Here is an 18,289-nt window from a genome sequence, read left to right as displayed (position 1 = left end):
CACCCTCACCCTAAGACATTCTGATCCAGCAGGTTGGACTCTGGAAACTGACTTCTAAAGCTTTCCCCAGTGATTCGAACGCATTCCAGAAATGAGAACCACTATAGTCAAGAAAGGTGCTGAATGAACGAATGAATGAATGGTGCTCTTAAACTACCGTTGTTGCTTCACACCCCCCAGACGGCTTTCAGATTTGATAGGTTGATAGGTTCAGATTTGAAAGGGACCCAGTGCAGTGGCCAGTGTGCTGACCACAGTGCTACTTCTTACCGTATCTTTCGGGAACCTACTTCCGGCGATGGCAGTTATCCCACTGGTGCCTGGCTCAGAAGTGTGGATAATTTGTATCTTTGTCCATGCTGGACAGGGCACTTAGATTTCTGGGCATTTAAGACTCGGAAAAAATCTGGCGATTGTGCCAAGATTATAAATATCAGCCAGGAGAGAAGTCTTACCACCAGCCTCACTCCTCACACAAAATACACAAAGAAATAAATCTATAAATATACAATGACTGTAAAGGACAGCTGGTAGAGGAATGGAACCATGTTTTGTTTTCTTTCTCCATTCTTTTCTGATTTCTCATTTCTTTTAAAGAAAAGAATCCTAGCCACCTGGGAGGCTGAGGCAGGAGGATTGCAAGTCCCTGCCCCAGCTTGGGTCATTTACCGATTTAAAGAGACTCTGTCACAAAATGAAAAAGGGCTGGGGATGTAGCTCCGGTTCCTTCCTGAATTATTAGCACTGCACTCACACTGGCTGGGGAGGGAAGGCATGTGCAAAGGGCCTGTGGTGGCAGCAAGCCTGGCCCACTGGAGTCTAGGGAAAGGGCTGGAGGAGGGAGAGGTAGATTTTACATCAGTCATGGGCTTTGATTTTTAATCTGAGTGAGGTGGAGATTTTCAAATGAGTAGAGACAGAGCTGACCTTAGTTTTTGAAAGACCTCCGTCTCCCAGCTGCTGTGTGGGGATGTCGCTAGAACGGGGGAGCAGGAGCCTGGAATCTATTTGTATTCACCCAGGCTTGCGATGAGCCTGCCACTCTAAAGCGCTTACCCGGCCCGTGAGAACTGGCTGTGGGTCACACCCTGCCCGGGTCCTTTACTCTAGTACTTAGGACCTGGTACAAACATCAGAGCCTCTACTCAGGGCTCTGTGGCTTCAGACCAGCCTCACCCCCACGCAAAAGCAGGCTCCCAGCAAGGTAGCGGCTATTTCTGCAGCCACTGCGGGAGCAGCTGTGAGGTCTGTTTTGCTGCTGAGCTGGCTGCCTCAGAATTACCCAGGAAACTGCAGATCTTGACCCGGGGTGTCTGTGGTGGGGTCTAAGGACCTTGGACTTTAGTGAATTCATTTTAACTTTTTTTTTTTTTGGCAGTATTGAGGATTGAATGGAACACTGTGCTACCTCTCCACCTCCCTCTCTTTTAAAATTTTATTTTGAGACAGGGTCTCACTAAACTGTCCAGGTTGACCTCAAACTATGGAACTTCCTGTCTCAGCCTCCTGAGTGGCTGGGATTACAAGTGACACATACCACCATACCTGGCTAATTAACATTGTTGAGTGTTGAGAATCCAAGTAATTCAGAAGGGTGTATAGCATGAAAAGTACACATCTCTCCTGCCTTTGGGAGGGGGGCCCCGTTCCCAGAAATAGCTGCTGCTAGCAGCTCTAATGTAAGTGACCAGCCTAGATACACATCTGGATTCTGCTACACACAAAAGTCAGGCTGTTCTGGATTCAAATCCAGACTTTACCACTTCCTGGCTATGGGACCTTGAGCAGAAGATTCCCTTGGGCCTTAGTTTCCCCAGCTGTATAATGGGAACGCTGTGCCAGTGTTTTTTATTTATTTATTTATTTATTTATTTATTTTTGGTACTGGGAATCGAACTCAGGACCTTGTGCTTGCCAGACAGGCGCTTGTGCCACTGAGCTATATCCCCGGCTGTGCCAGTGTTATGGTGAGGGTTGCATAGAAAGCATACAGGATGGTGCCTGGAACTAGAAAGTGCTCCACAAATTCTGCCTACCCTGGGGCACTTATTCTTTTCTTTAGCTGCATAGCATTTCACTACAAGCTCCCTACAGGTGAGCATTTAGGTTCACTCATTCACTCTAGTGTGTATATTGCTGGGGTTGGTGGCGCATGCCTGTAATTCCAGCACTCGGGAGGCTGAGGCAGGAGGATCGCTATGAGTTGCAGGTCAGCCCTGGCTACATGGTGAGTTCAAAGCTAGCCTGAGCTACCCGGCAAGACCCTGTCTCAAAGAAAGAAAGAAAGACAGAGAGAGAAGGAGGGAGGGGGGGAGGAAGGAAGTTTACTGAGCGTGAACTGTGCAGCAACCGCTTTGCTGGGGACCAGCGCTGAGACCCTCTCCCATCTCTCCCCGCGCGCTTGGGTACGGGGTCGGAAGTGTCGGCACCCACGGTCCGTGACCCCATCACGGTCCTGGCCGGCGTCCTGGCCCTCAAAGGCCGGCACCGTTAGCACATGGAAACCTGGACCCTGGCATGGCAGCTTTGGGCACGGCCTTTGGGGAAGGCGCTTACGTGGGCCCGGCGAGCCCCGGGGCGCGGCCACACCCCCGGGGGAGGGGAGGGCGGCCGCCCCGAAGGGAGTGGACGGCCCCCCTGTCAGTCTGCGTGTAAGCCGAGAGGGGAGGTGGGCCCGGCTCGGGAGGGGCGCGGAACTTCCTGCCGTGCGCCCTCCGCTCGCTCGGCCGCGGCGAGGTCACCGACGCGGGCTGCAGACCCTCGGGGGCCGCGCTGAAGGTCTCGGGGCGCCCCGGCCTGCGGACCCGCCGCGCGGAGCCGCCTTTGTCCACGAGGTCCCCTCCTCGGTCCCTCCTCGGTGCCCAGTCGCGTTCCTGGCTCCGGACGGGGGCGGGAAGAAGCTCCCGCGGCCCAGGCGCCCCATCTTGGAGCCGGGACACCACGTCGGCTTGGAGCCTCGGCCCTGACCTCCCCCGCCCGCCCACGCAGGCGCTTGGGACGTGACTGCACAAATCTCGGGGCGAGCGCGGCGAGGGGGCCCCTCTTCCCTGCTGGGGAGGCGCGGCTCTCGGGCGGGCGGCTTTGCCGGGACCTCCTTTTCCGCTTCCCCCAGGACAAGGGGTCCCCACCCCAGGTCTCACCCTGGAGATCTTAAAGACGCTAGAGAAAAGCCATGTGGGGGGCTGGTTCCCCTGGGGCTTCCTCCCGGCCCCCGACTGCCTGATCCTCTTTAGCGTCCCCGATGTCTGCAAAGACGTGGATCTCGACGTCCTCGTGGAGGCCTTGAAGCCCGTGGGGACCTTCACGAAGATCGGCAAGGTGTTCCGCAAGGAGGAGGACTCCACGGTGGGGATGCTGCAGATCGGGGAGGACGTGGACCACCTGCTCATCCCGCGGGAGGTCAGGCTGGCCGGCGGCGTGTGGAGGGTCATCTCCAAGCCCGCCACCAAGGACGCGGAGTTTCGGGAGCGGCTGATCCAGTTTCTGGAGGAAGAGGGCCGCACCCTGGAGGACGTGGCGCGCATCATCGAGAAGAGCACCCCGCACCCACGCCAGCCCCCCAAAAAGCCCCGGGAGCCGCGAACCAGGAGGCGCGTGCAGCAGGCGGTCACTCCTCTGCCTCACCTGGTCGTCGGCACCTACGACAGCAGCAACGCCAGCGACAGCGAGTTCAGCGATTTCGAGAGCTCCGTGGGCCAAGGCCCAGGCCGTGCCCGGAGGGCGCGCAGAATGCCGGTCAGTTACCTGGGCAGCAAGTTCCTGGGGAGCGACCTGGAGAGGGAGGACGATGAGGAGCTGGTCCAGGCCTTCCTCCAGCCCGGGGAGGCGCAGCCCGGCGAGCCGTCTGCCGGCCACGGCGCCCCTCCTGCGTTTGAGGACACCCTGGGGCCCCCGCTGTCCAAGGCGGACAGGTGGCGAGAGTGTGCCAGCCCGGCGTCCTGGGGGAAGCTGAAGCAGCGGGTGAAGGGCTGGGCACTGAGGTCTGGCCCTGAGGAGGACGAGGCTCACCAGGCCGCCGTGGCAGGGGAGGGAGATGGGGCGTCCCCCAGCCGCGGGGCTGACCTGGCCCGCCCAGGAGACAGGGGTGTGCTGGAGCGCTCCCCCAGGCGCTGGAGGCCCAAGGTCACCTGGGCCTCGTTTAGGCGTCGCGGGAAGGAGGACGTAGCATCCTCAGCTCGTGGGGTGGCTGTCCCAGCTGAGCAGGGGCCTGAGGCTGCAGATGCCCAGAGGGCAGTGGCTGAAGATCATCGGAGGGCAGGAGCTTCCGTTTCCCAGGGAGCGGGAGCCGCAGATAATCCAAGGGCAGAGGCCAGGGCTGACCAGCGGGAAGGAGCCGGAGCCCAGGCTATCCAGGAAGCAGGATCTTCAGCAGCCCAGGGGGACGCAGGGACAGCCCCAGAAGCCAGGCGCCAGAAACAGGTCAAGACAGTGAGGTTCCAGACCCCTGGGCGCTTTTCGTGGTTTCGAAAGTGCAGGAGAACCCTCTGGCACCCAGCCCTGCCCAAGAGAGTCCCCAGGGCAGGGGAGGGCAGGAGCCTCAGGGTGCTGAGGGCTCAGGGCGGGGCTGAGGGCGGGCAGGGAGAGCTAGAAGACCAGCTGTGAGGGGCCCCGGGTGTGCCTCCCTGCGGGCTATGCAGTGGAGGCGGGCAGCGGGGCAGGCAGCTCCTCCAGGGCCCCGCTCTCTGACTTATTGTATCTTGTGTGCATTCATTGCTGTTTTCAATACCGACTCCCTTTAGTGTCCTGAAGAACGTCAAGAGGGGAACTGAGATGGCGGGGTTCAGTCGCCCGTGCTTTTAACTTTTTCAGACACGACCCTACCTGCTCAGCCTGGAACGGGAGGCGGCGGGCAGGGCGGGATGGTCCTCTGCCCTCACCCTTTTGCCCGCGCATGTTACATCCACTACCTCCTTGAACTGGAGAGATCTCAAGCCAACATGCCAATAAAAACGTTTACCAGTTGATTTCTGAGCTCAGACTGGGCAATTTAGAGCGCTCTGGGGTGATACGGGCCTCGCTGGCTGTTCTTCCATCCTGGATGTTGGGGACCCCGTCCTGCGTTGTCACTCTGCTTGCGGTCCCCGTGCCCCTGGCCCTTGCGAGTTTGGGCCTGTGGTTCACACATTTCACCCCCATCTTGGTGATGAGCTACAGAAGGTTACCTGGCAAACACATTCCAAACACAGGCTCTGGGGTCCGTGGTGCCCAGGAGGTGGTTTTGCCTGAGCTGGCCCGGGTGGGGTCCTCAAGGCGGTGTTAATCCAGCCCCAGGAACATCTAGGGGGCGTGGCCCCTGCGGGAAGGGAAAAGTGGGTATGAGGGGAACAGACCAGTGGGGGCGCTGGAGTCCTGCTCCAAAATGGTTCCTACATCCAGGAGAGATGGGCAGTCAAGGCCTCCTGGAGGCCTGGGGGAAACTGGGGGACATCTCCCCACGTCCCCAGCAGAAGGACAGCGAGACCAGCCTCAAGTCCGTCCTGTGTTTACAGATGGAGAAGCTGACGAATGATTCCCAGGGCCACCCACCTTTTTTGCAGGGCCGGGGTCCAAGCCCAGGGCCTCGTGAATGCCGGGCGCCTGCTCTGCCTCGGCGCCCACGCCCAGCCCCTCCTGTTTTCTTCAGAAAGGAAGCGGTTACAGATGCCCAGGTGGCCCTCCCGAGCCCCTTTGCCCTTGGGGGTGGACACCCCTGTTTTGTTCCTGGCCGCAGAGAGGCCCAGTTCGAGGCCCCACATGGAGGCAGGGGGCTTGGCAGGATGGGGCGGAGCCAGGCTGTCCCCACTGGTGAGGCTGCGCTTTGCTGCTGCCCGCCTGAGACTGGGCGGGAAGTGGGATCAAGACCTCAGAGACCCGGGCAGCGGAAGGTAAAAGCGAGGTGCCGAGAGCGACGGCAACACTGGAGCCCGAGTGGGTTTCCGCATGTCCCCCCTTCAGGGTCTGGAGCTCAAGGGGTCTTGGGTGACAGCTCGGGAGGGAAAGGGGTGTGTGCCACACACAGAGGCCAGACAGCTTCGACACGGGGCTGTGCGCTGCATTGGCCACGGCCAGCCACACCTCCTTTGCTCTCACGCTTGTGTGCATGTTGCACACACAGACCCAGGCCCCGGCACGCCTAACATGGGCACAGATACAGACCCACACCCACAGGCTCCGCCCCGCCGGCCGATCAAGACACAGTGTGGGCTGACATTCTAAAAACTTAAACAGCAAAAGATGCTACCATTAATCCCCTGTAAAAGTCTCCCCGTCTCTTAAGGAGCACTCACCTCATCGTCCTTGCTACTTCCCAGAGCTTTTGTGTTGAGCTAATACCCAGCCCTTTTTGCCTTTTGTTTTTGAGGCAGGTTCTTGTTAAATTGCCCAGGCTGGGCTCTGATTTGCGATCCTCCTGCCTCAGCCTCCCAGAGTGCTGGGATTACAGGTGAGCGCCACCACACTAGGTTTAATGCTGTTTTTCTGAACAGGGCCCGTGGAGGACCCGGGAGATAAAGAACAGGTGTGCAGCCCACGGGTGCCTTCCCTTCGATGACCCCCAGCCGGTCCATGGGGAGGTTCTCCTTGTTCAGTGATTGGCACCTGATGTGTACAAAACGGGCCAGGTTTGGCACGAGACACTGCATCCCAATCTACTCAGCCCCGGAGCCGAGCAGAACACGGGTTCAGGCGGAGGACTGGAGTGATCCGCAGTGGCCAGGCCCTGCTCCCGCCCGCATCTCGCTCTCTGCATACCGCTGCGAGCTTAAGGCACACACAGCTCTCCCCTGCGTTAACTCTCCGCGCCTCCTGGTGATTCGCCTGCCTGTTTTTTCGGGTTTTGTGTGTGTGTGTGTGTGTGTGTGTGTGTGTGTGTGTGTGTGTTTGTAGGGAATCGAACTCAGGACCTCGTGCTTGGCAGGCGCTTATGCCACTGAGCCATCTCCCCAGCCTGCTCCTCTGCAGGTTGCGCTGCATTCTAAACTCCAGTCCACGGAGGCAGCGACCCTTAGAGGGAGGTAGCCTTTTTGGCGACGCACTGGGCCTGGCCCTGGAGGGGCCAGCGTTTACTCATCAAGAAACTCCTAAGGTCACAGCTCTCAGACCACATTTTTTAAAAAAATAGGATCCGAATAAGTCGCTAAATTGTCCGGGCTGGGCTTGAACTTGTGATCCTCCTGCCTCAGCCTCCCAGAATGCTGGATTACAGGTGTACACCACCCTCGCTTTCCTTCTGTGCTTACTGACAGCCACAATCCTGCCATCAGTTTCCTCCCTTAGACCCCCTGACAAAGACGCAGTGTTGAGAAGTCACGTGCTGAGGGCAGGCAGAGGTCGGAAAATAAAGTAAGGGTATGTGCAAAGGGTTGCTGTGTATTTATTTGTAGTACTGCAGATTCAACCCAGAGAGCCCTGAGCTACCTCCTCAGCCCTTTTTATTTTAAAGTCTGAGACACGGTCTCACAAAGTTGTCTACATTGCCTTGAGCTTGAGATCTTCCTGCTTCAGCCTCCTGCGTAGCTGAGGTCACAGGTGTGCACCAGCTCACCCGGCTGGAAAGGATTACAATTCTAATAGGGTGGTTGGGACAACCCTCCCCGGCAGTGTGATCTTTGAAGAAAGACTGCATGAAGGAAGAAACCATGTAAGTGTCCTGGAGAAGGACAACTACAGTGCAAAGGCCCTGAGGCAGGAACGTGCTTGGCATCCAGAGATGAGTTAGGGAGTGAAGCCACTTGGGACATGAAGAGGATGATGGGAAATAAGGGAGACATAAGTTGGAGGCAGAGGGTGTGGACCAGAGCTGGTCAAGGCAGGCTCAGGGATATGAGCCTGAAGTTACACTGAAATTGACATTGTCCCCTGTGGGTAGTGGCTATTTCCTTGAACGGCACAGGTGCAGCCTATTGTATGGTCTTTGGCTTTGACTTTAGTGACACACGAAGCCATTAGAGAGTTTGGACAGAGTTTATAAGTCACTCACAGGCACAAGGCCGGCCAGGGTTCAAACGCGCGGGAAGGCTGAGTCTCAGGGTGGGGAGTTCCGGGAGGCTGCGGGAGCCGGCGATGCGCACACTGCGCCCTCTGGCGGCAGCGGCGGCGAAGCGCGGGTTCTGCTCGTGGCCGTCTGCGCCCGCGTCAGCAGAGGACTCAGGGTGGAGCGGTCCCTTTGGGAACCCGGAGGTGGCAGCGAGGGTGCTCATTGTTGTTCTGCGTACAAAGAGGATTTAAGTAGTCCCTGCAGGGCCAGCTCCAAAATTCCGCCCCTGGGCCTGTGGTCTCAAACACAAGTATCGGAGCCGTCACCCCGAGGTCTTCAAACCTGCTGTTCCCCGGACCAGCTCAGCCGCCACTTGTCACAAAGGAGAGCAACGCGGGGCGGGTGTGCAGCGGAGAGCGCCCGCTGTCCTGTCCCAGACCGGCCAAGGGGACCCCCATCAGCCTAAGACCTCGGCCCCTTCCTGCCCCTCAGTGCCTCCGTTTACCCCGCTGAGAATCGCGTTCCTGCAGCACGAGCAGGAAGGACCCGCGACCCCCGCAACCTGCGTCCCCCTGCTTTGGGGCTTTGGGGGCGGCAAGGGGGAGTCGCCCAGTCCGAGACTCTCGAGTCGCTGGGGTTGGAGTTCAGCCAGACTGTGGCTCAGACTGCAGCGCCTGTGGTTAGTATTAAACTCCAGCCTCCAGGTCAGCGCTGCATCCGGCTGCGCACATTACTGCCCTTAAGCACCTGCAAGGAAGCGCCATCGCTGGGGTTTTCTTCTGTTTCTGAGCCGGGGTGTCGTCTGTCTAGCCTAGGCTGGCTTTTAACTCGCGATCTCCTTGCCTCAGCTCCCCGCAAGCGCTTGGTGGGGGGGGGGGTGTCACAGGTCTTTAACGCTCGGTCTTGGAGCGCCACCTAGTGGGAGACGTGAGAGCCACAGCTCGTTCGGCCGATACCCAGGGCCGGTCCTGCGGCCGGGGAGTCACATTTGCCAGCCGGTCTGGGTCCCGGTCACACTCCAGGATGCGTGGGTACCCCTCCTCCGGCCCGAGAGACCTGGGCAGCGGGTGGATGGAGAGGCCACAGCCCGCACCTTGGCCTCAGGCTGGTGGTGCACCACTGTAATTACAGCGCTCTGGGAGGCCGAGGCAGGAAGAACACAAGTTTGAGATCAGTCTGGGCAATGTAGTGAGACTTTGCCTCAAAATAAACCAGTAAAAAAGTGGACTGAAGATGTAGTACAGCGTAAAGGCCCTGGGTTCTGTCTCCAGTACCGTAAACTACAACTGCTTAATTATTACCTGTTAACTCTAGGGACCTTGTGGGACTGACTGTGAGAGTCAGAGTGGGAAAAGTGTTCAGAGAAATCACCTGTCAATCAACTGCAGTCAAACCTTTTTAACGACTTAACCATCATATTAGAAAATGCTGCATGCCTCTTGTCCCATGTATACATATAAGCTTCTTCAAATATATGAACATATTTAGATACGGTGGGGAAATTTTTGCTTTTTGAGACAGGTTCTCACTAAATTGCCCAGGCTGGCCACAGAGCTTCGATCCGCCTGCCTCAGCCACCCCAGTGCCGGGGTCACCGGTGACACCTACTGTGGCTGACTTTAAAGTACTTACAAAACAATACACAGTGAAGGCCACCGTCCTAGGGACTTGCGTTTTCTGTGTTACCGAGCGCAGGGCAGGGTGGGAGGGAAGTGGTCACATCTGGAAGGCGCGGCAAAGCTCTCTCTCAGGAAGGCCCCGCAGCGAGGAGAGGGAACAGGGCAGGCCCGACCCGGCCTCCTGAGCAGGGCGCGGGAGCCCCGCAGCCACACTGCGCGTCCTTTCTGAGGGGCACACACGTGATCACAGGTACACAGGCGACAGGCCCTTCCCACGACGTATTATTCTCTGCGCCTCGGCCTGTAAGGACCAAGCACCATCCCTGCGGGGCTTGAACAGTAGTTTATTTCCTTACTTCTGGCAGCCGCAAGTCCAAGGTGGCGGCGCTGACAGGGCTGGTTTCTTCGGTCTCTGTCCTGGGCGTGGGCTGCTTTGTTGGTGTCGGGGTTGACCAGGCCACACAGCACGGGCAGCAGGCGCGGGGGGCCTTGGCCGCGCCCCGCCTCCCTCATGGCCACGTCCTCCCCGAGTCTTCACACTGCCGTCTCCGTCCTGACCTCTCCTTACACCACTGCTCCCACCGGGTCGGGCGCTCCCGAGCGACTTCACTCTGCCCAGCACCTCCGTACAGGCTCCTCTCCGCACAGGACGTCCCAAGGGGCTGGGAGTTGGGACTTTCGGGCGTGAACTGGAACACGCGCTCAGCCTCGGCAGAAACGCCCTGTTCGACTGCGGCCCCGGCAGCTTCAGACTGGGCTGTCTTCCCTGTGCTCATCCCGTGGGCAGCGGAATCCGGCCGGACTGGGAGAAAACTACTCCCCCTGAGCTTGTTTTCACGTGTGGAGACGCGGCAGGAATCCCGCACGGTGATCCGACTGGCAGGTGGCTGTGTCCTGAACCAGCTATTTTTGCGGTTTCTGTCTAATTTGGAACCAAGACTTTATTTCTGGCTTAAGGTTTCTGTTTTTGTTTTTTTCGGACAAGGGTCTCATTATGTGGTGCCGGCTGGCCTCAAACTCGACTTTGTAATAAGACATGAAAGTCACTCAGCACAAACCTGCTCAGTTTGTGAAGTTGAGGCTTTAACTTTCATAGCTAGGAAAAGCTCGGTGTAACTCATGGCGGTCGACTTTGCTGTAGTTCCTCTTTCTGCAACAGCTGAACTATGAATAGTCATTTTGAACAGTTTTCCTGATATGTAAAAATATACCAGCATGTCTGTTTTGTGGACCGCGCATATTCCTGCTTCTGATTTTTAAATTAGATATCTGGCCACAGGAAAAATAAACCTGGCAGGACCTATGCCGCAATGTTAGCAGACTGGGGCTGCTCCCAAGCAGCGAGTGCTCGGAGGCTTCAGGGCAGTCAGAGGACGGCTCACAGGTCGGCGCAGCTTTCTGTCGCGCTCACATCTACAGTTTCCGCGGCGCAGGAGGACTGGAAGGCTCCCGCCCCAGGTCTCCAGAGGAAATGGTCGAGGTCGCACCGGGTGGCACCAGCTGAGACCAGGTGACTTACAATAATGACTTTATTTTAACATATTTAATTACAGACATAAAACAGCCGGGGAGGGGGTGGGCCCCAGCCTAGCCCCACCCTGGGGCTCCCAGGAGGTGGGCGCAGGCGAGGCCTCCCTGAAGACCCTCTTCCTTGGGTCTGCCTGCGGCGGGCCCTATTGCTTTAGCGAGGGAGGAGCCATGCAAACGAGGGGCGGGACACCCTCGCGGCCCCGCCCACCAGAGCCCGGCCTTCCTCCGAATGCCCTGGCCTCGCCGCCCCAGCACCGCCGGCGCCGGCTCCGGCTCCGGCTCCAGCTCCGGTACTGACCGGAGCGCTCGGGCCAGCCCCGCTCTGCCCCCACCCCCTCTGCAAACCTAAAGGGGAATAAATACAAACTTTACAAAGTAAAAGGGGGTCCAACGGTGCCCTGGGGCGGGGCCTGCTCTGCCCAGCCGGGCTGGAGGGCGCGGAGGGGCCCTGCGTGCGCCTGCGCCGGCTCACATCATCCCTAGCTGCAGCAGCGTGTTGGCGTAGGCCATGGGCTTCACGTTGGGATGAGGCTGCGGCAGACGGAGGGACACAGTGAGCACCCGCACCCGCCGTGGGGCCCGCTGCCCAGGCCGAGGCCCCGGGGGACTCACCACTGCTGTGAACTGATGGAACTGGGGCCGCAGGTCGGAGCCCCGGAGGTGGATGTAGGAGGCTTTGTTCCCCATCTGGTCGCTGTGGGGACAGGGGCACAGCGACAGCGCTCAGGGCTGGGGGTTAGCAGGAAGGGCGGGCAGAGGGGAGGGCGGGAGAGGCAGGGTCGCCGCCTGGGCAGGTATGGGAGAAGAGGCAGGAGAGCGCTGGAACGCGCAGGGCGGGGAAGGAGCTGCGGTGGCACAAGCGGGGGCAGCGGGAGTCCAGCGGCGCGAAGGCGAGGGAGAGTGCGGTAGCAGAGACAGGGCCCGGCCAACCCCGAGTGCCAGGAGGCGCAGGGGACACAGCCGTGTTACAGGGCATCGTGGGGATGTCAGCCTGGCCCAACCAGTGTCTTCCCCAGAGAAATGGGGGCGCTGGGAGAGGAAAGGCCAGGGGACTCAGGGAAAGAAACGAAAAACGAGTTCCCCCTTAGAAGGGTCTCGGGGTATCACAGGAAAAAGATGGAATACCCGGGCGGGCTCAGCCCCGCGTGCGGCAGTGGCGGGCAGAGGCCATCAATGGCAGCGCGGTTTATCTACTCTCCTTCATCTTTCTGCCCATCACACAAAATTAGAATCAAGAGACAAAAACCTATGGTGTGGGGAGGAGGCCCTGGGCGGGGAAGGTGGAGACGCACCAGTAGTTGGGGGCAGAGAAGACCGTGACGCAGCGGCCGCCATGTGCCACCTCGTAGCCCTCGGCCTTGACCTCGTGGCTGCGGATGATGTAGTCTAGGTGGTTCTCCTCCAGGAAGGCCTTGGTGATATCCGGCCCAAACTGACAGCTCACGCCCCGCTTGCTGACGGAGCGCCCGTTCTGGGGGTGCAGGCAGCGGGGAGGTTCAGGGCGGCTCCTGGCCCCGCCCCACCCGCTCTGCCCAGGACCCAAACCCCTGGGCACTGTCACTCACCTGGGGCTGTGGATCCGACCACAGCAGGTCGCACATGGGACCTGGTGGGGACGGGAAGGAGCGTCAGGGACCTGCCCACCTCCAGGCCTGGGCTCACAGGTCACTCCTGGCCCCACAGTTAGGCCTCAGCATTGATCCACATTACAGGTGACTCTTGGGACTCGGGGCTCCTTGCCAAGGGCACAAAGCCCACTGGTAGCAGGGCCATGGGTACAGCTCACGGCTGAGCCCGGCACTCTTCCCTTCGGGAGACATGAGCCCGGGAGGAAGGGGTGGTCACCGCACCCACTCACCCGAGTCCGGGGGCTGCCGATTCCGCTCGATCTTCCGGATGTCGTCCAGGGTGACACCGTCTTCACTGAACAGGCCTCCGTGCATGATCTGGGGGAGGCAGGGTGCTGCTGGGACGCGGGAGGAGCTGCCCCCCCTCACTTCACCAGCACAGCCCGGCCACCCGGTTGCCTGACTGTGGGGGCAGGGGGCCCGGCGGCGTCCTCACCAGCACTTTGCCGTTGATGCACTGGGCCAGCGGGAGCCACTCAAACACCTCGCTGAAGAGCTCGTACATCTGGGCCGTGTACTTGGCCTTCACCTCGCCCTCAAAGCCATAGATCTGGTTCATGTTGTCTGTCTCATGGTTGCCTGGCATGACAATGGGGTGGAAGAAGTTCCTCAGCGTCCCCCTGCCTGGCACCCGCAGGAACACACCTGGGGACCCAGGCAGGGTCATCCACTGGCACAGGCCCTGCACAGACCCTCAGGGAGGTGTGGACACTGGCGTGAGGGAGCAGAGCTGAGGAGGGCCCATGCATGTGGCACCAGGGCTGGGGCCTGACCAGTGGACTGCAGGTCCCCACAGCAGGGCTGCCAGGGCAGGCTGCAGGGCATCCGCACACAGAGTAGTTTCCTGCCACAGCTGGTGCCACATCGTGCTCTGTCCTGCATTTGCTCACCTCCCTCTCGCCCTGGCTCGGGGAGGTGAGGCGGACCCCACTGCCAGCAGCCTAGGGTCTGACCCGGGCCTGAGCTCTCTGCCGCCCGCCGGGTCCCTCACTGCCCTTTCCTGGCTCCAGGCCTCCCCGGCAGTACTTCCCACCTTGGTGGCAGGCCCTCCCCTGTGGGGGCTGCAGTCCCCCAAGCCCTTGCTGTCCCTTATGTGTCCATTGAGGACTCTGAACTTCACAGACCCTGGGGACCCCATCCCGTGACACCCACAGGCATGCTGACCCCATCAACAGCAGCCGCAGTGCTCAGGGTGTCTCAGCTGGAAACCTGCAGGCCCCCCCGGCCCGCCTTCCCCACACTTACGCCTGCTCTCTGGCACACGCTCTGGGCTCCACCTGGAGGGCCCAGGCCTCTCCTCGCCGGGTCTAGCAGCCTCTCACCACCACCACTGCCCCCTAGTCCTCAGTCTGTGGCTGTGCTGCGGCTGGGGACGTGCTGACGCCCCAGGCAGCCCAGACCCTGCTCTGCTCAGCGTCCTCCAACGACAGCAGCGCGGGGAAGCTCATGGCCATTCCCCCAGGATCCCCGGACTGCTACAGCCCCACGGCCGAGGGTGGGACCGCAGTCACCCAGAGCGGGACCTACCAGAGCTGCCCCAGGACCTTGGTACAGGCAAGTCCCTGCCTGCCTGCTCCCTTTCCCCGCTCAGATCCCTGCTTCAGCTGCACACCTTGGCAGGCTGTCCAGGACAGCCTGAGTGAGGGGAGCCCCACATGCCCCAGCTGTACCACGGGAGCATGGAACTCCCTGGCTGCGCCTGCGCAGCCCCTGCCTGCCTGCCTACCTGGCCCAGGAGCCCTCGGGCAGCCTCCACTCCCTGCCATCCCCAGCCCAACAGCCTTGACCTACCCTCGCCCCACAGGTCACAAGCAGTGAGCCCAGCCAGAGGCCTGGGGAGGTGGCACCAATGGCCTGGGCTACACAGCTGAACCAGCCAGTGGCCTCACCACCCCAACTGTGCCTCATTGATTTAAAAATGTGATGCACGTACTTCTTCTGGGGGATAATGGAAGTCACAGACCTCCCTGCCCTCATGGCCCCTGCTCGCCATCCCCTGAAGAGTCATAGGAACACACAGCAGGACGTGAGCGCTCGGCATCACTGGCCAGCGCACAACCCAGGTCCCTGGGTGTGAGCCCTGACCTCACCAGGTGAACTGCGGCAGTGATTACCCTTGATTTACAGATAAAGGAATGGGAGGCTGAGCGCAAAGGCAAGTACTCTGCCCACAATGGCCCCGGCCCCACCGCCTCCAAGCTCACCTCGAAGTAGGTGAAAGTGATCTGGGTACAGGAGCTTAAAGCCGAAAAGGGTGAGGATCACTTCAACGGAGAAGGAGCCGCGGTCCACGAAGTCACCGTTAAATATCTGCCCCGCTAAGGAAGCTGGTGAGTGGGGGTGGCAGAAGACGGGCCACACGGGCTGTTCCTTCCTGGGCCTCCCACTGAGGGGCTCCTGGCAGTCTTTCCCAAGGAAGAGGACCGAGGGGGCTCAGTGCCTGGTATCTGCCCCTGGGGAGGTGGCGCCGAGAGCCAACCTGGCCTGTGTCTCAGGGAAGTCCAGGCTTGGGGGCACAGGCAGGCGGCTGCTTGAGCTGTCTCCCCAAAGCAGCCCCAAAGCCAGAGGGGAGGCGGGACAGGGCTTGGCCCAGTGCACAGGCAGGCGGCCTGCAGAGGCTGTTTATCAGCAAACAGCGTAACGCCCGACCCACGAGTGTGGGCCAGGGCCTGTGCTCAGCACCGCACACGCATCAGCTCACCTCGTCCCAACCCCAGGTCCACGCGGGATCGGGCTCCAGGAGGGGACGCAACCTGCTAGGTCCCCCAGCTGGCCCAGAGGGATGGACAGTGTGAGCAGTGCAGCTGTTTGTGTGATCTCAGAGCAGACAGGAAAAGCGGGGGCCCAGAGACACAGGGCTGCTGGCCAGGCGTCACGGGAGGGCACGGGACTGGCCCTGGCGGGGGTGTGGGAAACCCAGGCGGGCTGTGCTGAGAAGGATACATAGGGGTTGGTCTCTGAGGGTAAACCGTTGAGCTCAAATATGTTGAGGAGGTCATAGAACTGGCCGTGGGTGTCCCCGCACACTGTAATCTTCTCTGTCTGGAAGAAAAGAGGCCACCGGAGAGGGAGGGGCCCAGAGAGACAAGTGGGGAGGGGGCAGAGGTCAGGGCAGACCGAGAGGATCCATGCAAGGGTGACAGGCAGGGGACACAGCAATGAAGCAGGGGGCAGAGATGAGGAGGCCAGGAGGGGGGGCATGCGGGAGGAAAGAAACACAGCAGGGTGTGGTGTGAGGGACATGAGCAAAGGGCAGACCGTGCCAGGCGCGCCTGTGGGTTCCTGAGCTCGGGACCTCCCCACCCCCAGCCAGGGAGCCCCCTGCCCACGCTTGGCCCACGACGCGCACCTCTTTGAGCGTGGTCTCCACGAGCGTGCTCAGCTTGGACAGGACCTCTTTGACCTGCACCAGGATCTGGAAGGCAGGGCAGACTGTGAGAGGGCGAGCCTGGGCGTCCGGGGGACCCTTGGGGCTGAGGAGGAGGAGGAGGAAGAGGAGGAGATGACGGTCGGGAGCCCTCAAGGAGCGGGTGCTGCTGGGCCGAGGAGGCCCCAGGTGCTGCTGAGAGGGCAAAGTCGGTATCGTTTCAGGAGAAAACTGGTTGAAAACCTGAATTCTGGTTTCTTTTCAAGTCATCAGCATGAGGGAATGTGAGGCCGAGTTCACACTGTAGAAAACTTTATAGAGAACTGGCCTGATCAGGCGTGGTGGCGCACGCCTGTAATCCCAGCACTTGGGAAGCTGAGACAGGAGGATCCTTGCGAGTTCGAGACCAGCCTGGGCTACAAAGTGAGCTCAAGGCCTGTCTGAACTGCATAATGAGACTCTGTCTCAGAAAGACAAAGAAAAAAAACTGGCCTGGACACATCTCAAAGTTACTGTCACAGAAGTCCTTTCAAAAAGGGGCCAGACTTTCCCCACTTGAACAGATGTTCTGGGGAAAACTAAAACACCTGGGAATGGAGGGCAGATTACTGTCACCTGGACAATGCTGTGTCTCTGCCAGTGTCTCCCAATTTTATGCACATTCCCCGAGGACCACAAGCATTTGTCAGGACTGTCTCATCAGCAAGGGGGACAGCGAGTCCTCATCACCATGGAAATACCTTTACTTTTAGGAAGTATAGGTTATGATGTTTGCAGCTTATTTTCAAGTAGTTCCAGGATAATAAAGGAAGAGAACAGTGCACCAGCACACACGGAGGAACAAACTTAGCAAGGGGTGAACGTAAGCGACGTGTGTATAGATGTTAACGGCACTGTTCTTTCAACTTCTCTGCAGGCGAGACAGGTTTCAAAATAAAAAGCCAGGGAGAAGAGTGTTAAAAAAAAAAGTAAGTGGTGTTTGCTTCTAGTTAGAAGGTACAAAATTAAAAAAGAGTATTGCTGAGGGCAAGAACAAGCCAAATAGCCAACAGTATTAAATTTTAAAAAGCAAACGAAAATCTGAGAGCCAGGATGCAGAGAAACTTCAATGAACCAGCGTGTGGACGGTGAGGAGCCAGCCTTTCCTTGGGGAAGAGGCGGAACCTGCCCAGACTGTGTGAGGGGAAGCCGGTGACTGCGTGTGGCCCAGCGTGCGCTGTGGTGGCAGAAGAGAAGCCCAGGGAGTCGCAGCCACAGCCCGCCTCTGCTCCTGGTGCTGACTCGCACGACCTTCACAGGAGGCGTGAGAAAGCTGGGTGCACAGAGACCCCAAGGTGTGAAAGTGGGGGCAGAACTGGAGACAAGAGAACTCAGCAACCTAAAAATCTGGCCGTGGGGCTGAAGGGTAGAGGTTTCCCACACTTCCGGAAGCCGGTATGCCCAGCTTTACCAGCTTTATTTTATGGAATGAAACGTAGACTCTAGAGTAAAAAACAAAGTGAACTGAAACCCTGAAATGAATTGCTGTAATTTTGTCCTTTGACAGAGTTAGAGGAAACTGAAAGGCTTAAGAAAGCAGCCTCAAAGCCAAAGTCTCTGACCGTTTCGCACACCCCTCCACCCATCCAGAGGTGAGTTCTGGGGAAGCCAACTTGCACGGCAGGAGACACCGTGTCCCACCGACCGCGTCGCAGGGCTGAGCTGCTCTACTCTCGAGACAACTCTGACCACCAGAGGCCTCTGCTGACCACGCATTTCCTCTCTGCCCCCAGAACTTGTGCCAGCCACCTGCCCTACTCTCCCCTACCCGCTTCCCATGTCCTTCGGCAGGTATCTCCACCTGGCCCGTGTCTCTGCAACGTGGAATGGCATCGCCTGCCGCTCCCGAAACCACTGCAGCCCTACACAGGTGCACGTGGTAACTCAGGAGCTGTCGTGCAGCCTTCTCTAGCATCCTGTCGGGGCCCGGGGTGTCAGCTGTGTGCATTACCTGGTAGGCGCATTTCCGGTGCAGTTTCTTCTGTTCCTTGTACCACTGCATAAGCTCCTTCATGAAGGTGATTGTCACTTTGCCGTCCTCCAGCTTGGGCCCGCTGTACTCGTCCTCAATGGCTGTGTGGGAAGCAGAGAACGAGTTAGGGCCCTCGGCCACCGCGGGGTAAGAAGAGGGACCTGGTTTCCAGGCATGGGA

The 18,289-nt window shown here is 59.2% G+C and overlaps 2 protein-coding genes across 2 annotated transcripts in view; one reads left to right on the top strand and one right to left on the bottom strand.

The window, feature by feature from the left end:
• The first annotated feature begins 2,716 nt into the window (after positions 1–2,716).
• Ccdc8 (coiled-coil domain containing 8) lies at positions 2,717–4,964 on the top strand. Its single transcript, XM_005413833.2, has one exon. The coding sequence runs from the start codon at positions 3,352–3,354 to the stop codon at positions 4,600–4,602; it is 1,251 nt and encodes a 416-aa protein (XP_005413890.1). The 5' UTR covers positions 2,717–3,351; the 3' UTR covers positions 4,603–4,964.
• A 6,120-nt stretch (positions 4,965–11,084) lies between these two features.
• Ppp5c (protein phosphatase 5, catalytic subunit) overlaps positions 11,085–18,289 on the bottom strand; it is a 22,418-nt gene continuing 15,213 nt past the window's right edge. Inside the window, exons 4-13 of the mRNA XM_005413826.2 lie at positions 18,089–18,210; positions 16,081–16,146; positions 15,675–15,773; positions 14,936–15,041; positions 13,168–13,310; positions 12,962–13,049; positions 12,669–12,709; positions 12,396–12,574; positions 11,716–11,797; positions 11,085–11,634 (exon numbers count right to left, since the gene is read on the bottom strand). Coding sequence (XP_005413883.2) covers positions 11,572–11,634; positions 11,716–11,797; positions 12,396–12,574; positions 12,669–12,709; positions 12,962–13,049; positions 13,168–13,310; positions 14,936–15,041; positions 15,675–15,773; positions 16,081–16,146; positions 18,089–18,210 — 989 coding nt within the window. The 3' untranslated portion in view covers positions 11,085–11,571. The remainder of the gene's footprint in view (positions 11,635–11,715; positions 11,798–12,395; positions 12,575–12,668; positions 12,710–12,961; positions 13,050–13,167; positions 13,311–14,935; positions 15,042–15,674; positions 15,774–16,080; positions 16,147–18,088; positions 18,211–18,289) is intronic.

The sequence above is a fragment of the Chinchilla lanigera genome, unplaced genomic scaffold (assembly GCF_000276665.1).
Source record: "Chinchilla lanigera isolate Chin_1 unplaced genomic scaffold, ChiLan1.0 scaffold00173, whole genome shotgun sequence".
In the NCBI taxonomy this organism is placed as follows: domain Eukaryota; kingdom Metazoa; phylum Chordata; class Mammalia; order Rodentia; family Chinchillidae; genus Chinchilla; species Chinchilla lanigera.
Note: the sequence above shows the minus strand (reverse complement) of the source record. Positions and strands in the feature narration are given on the sequence as shown.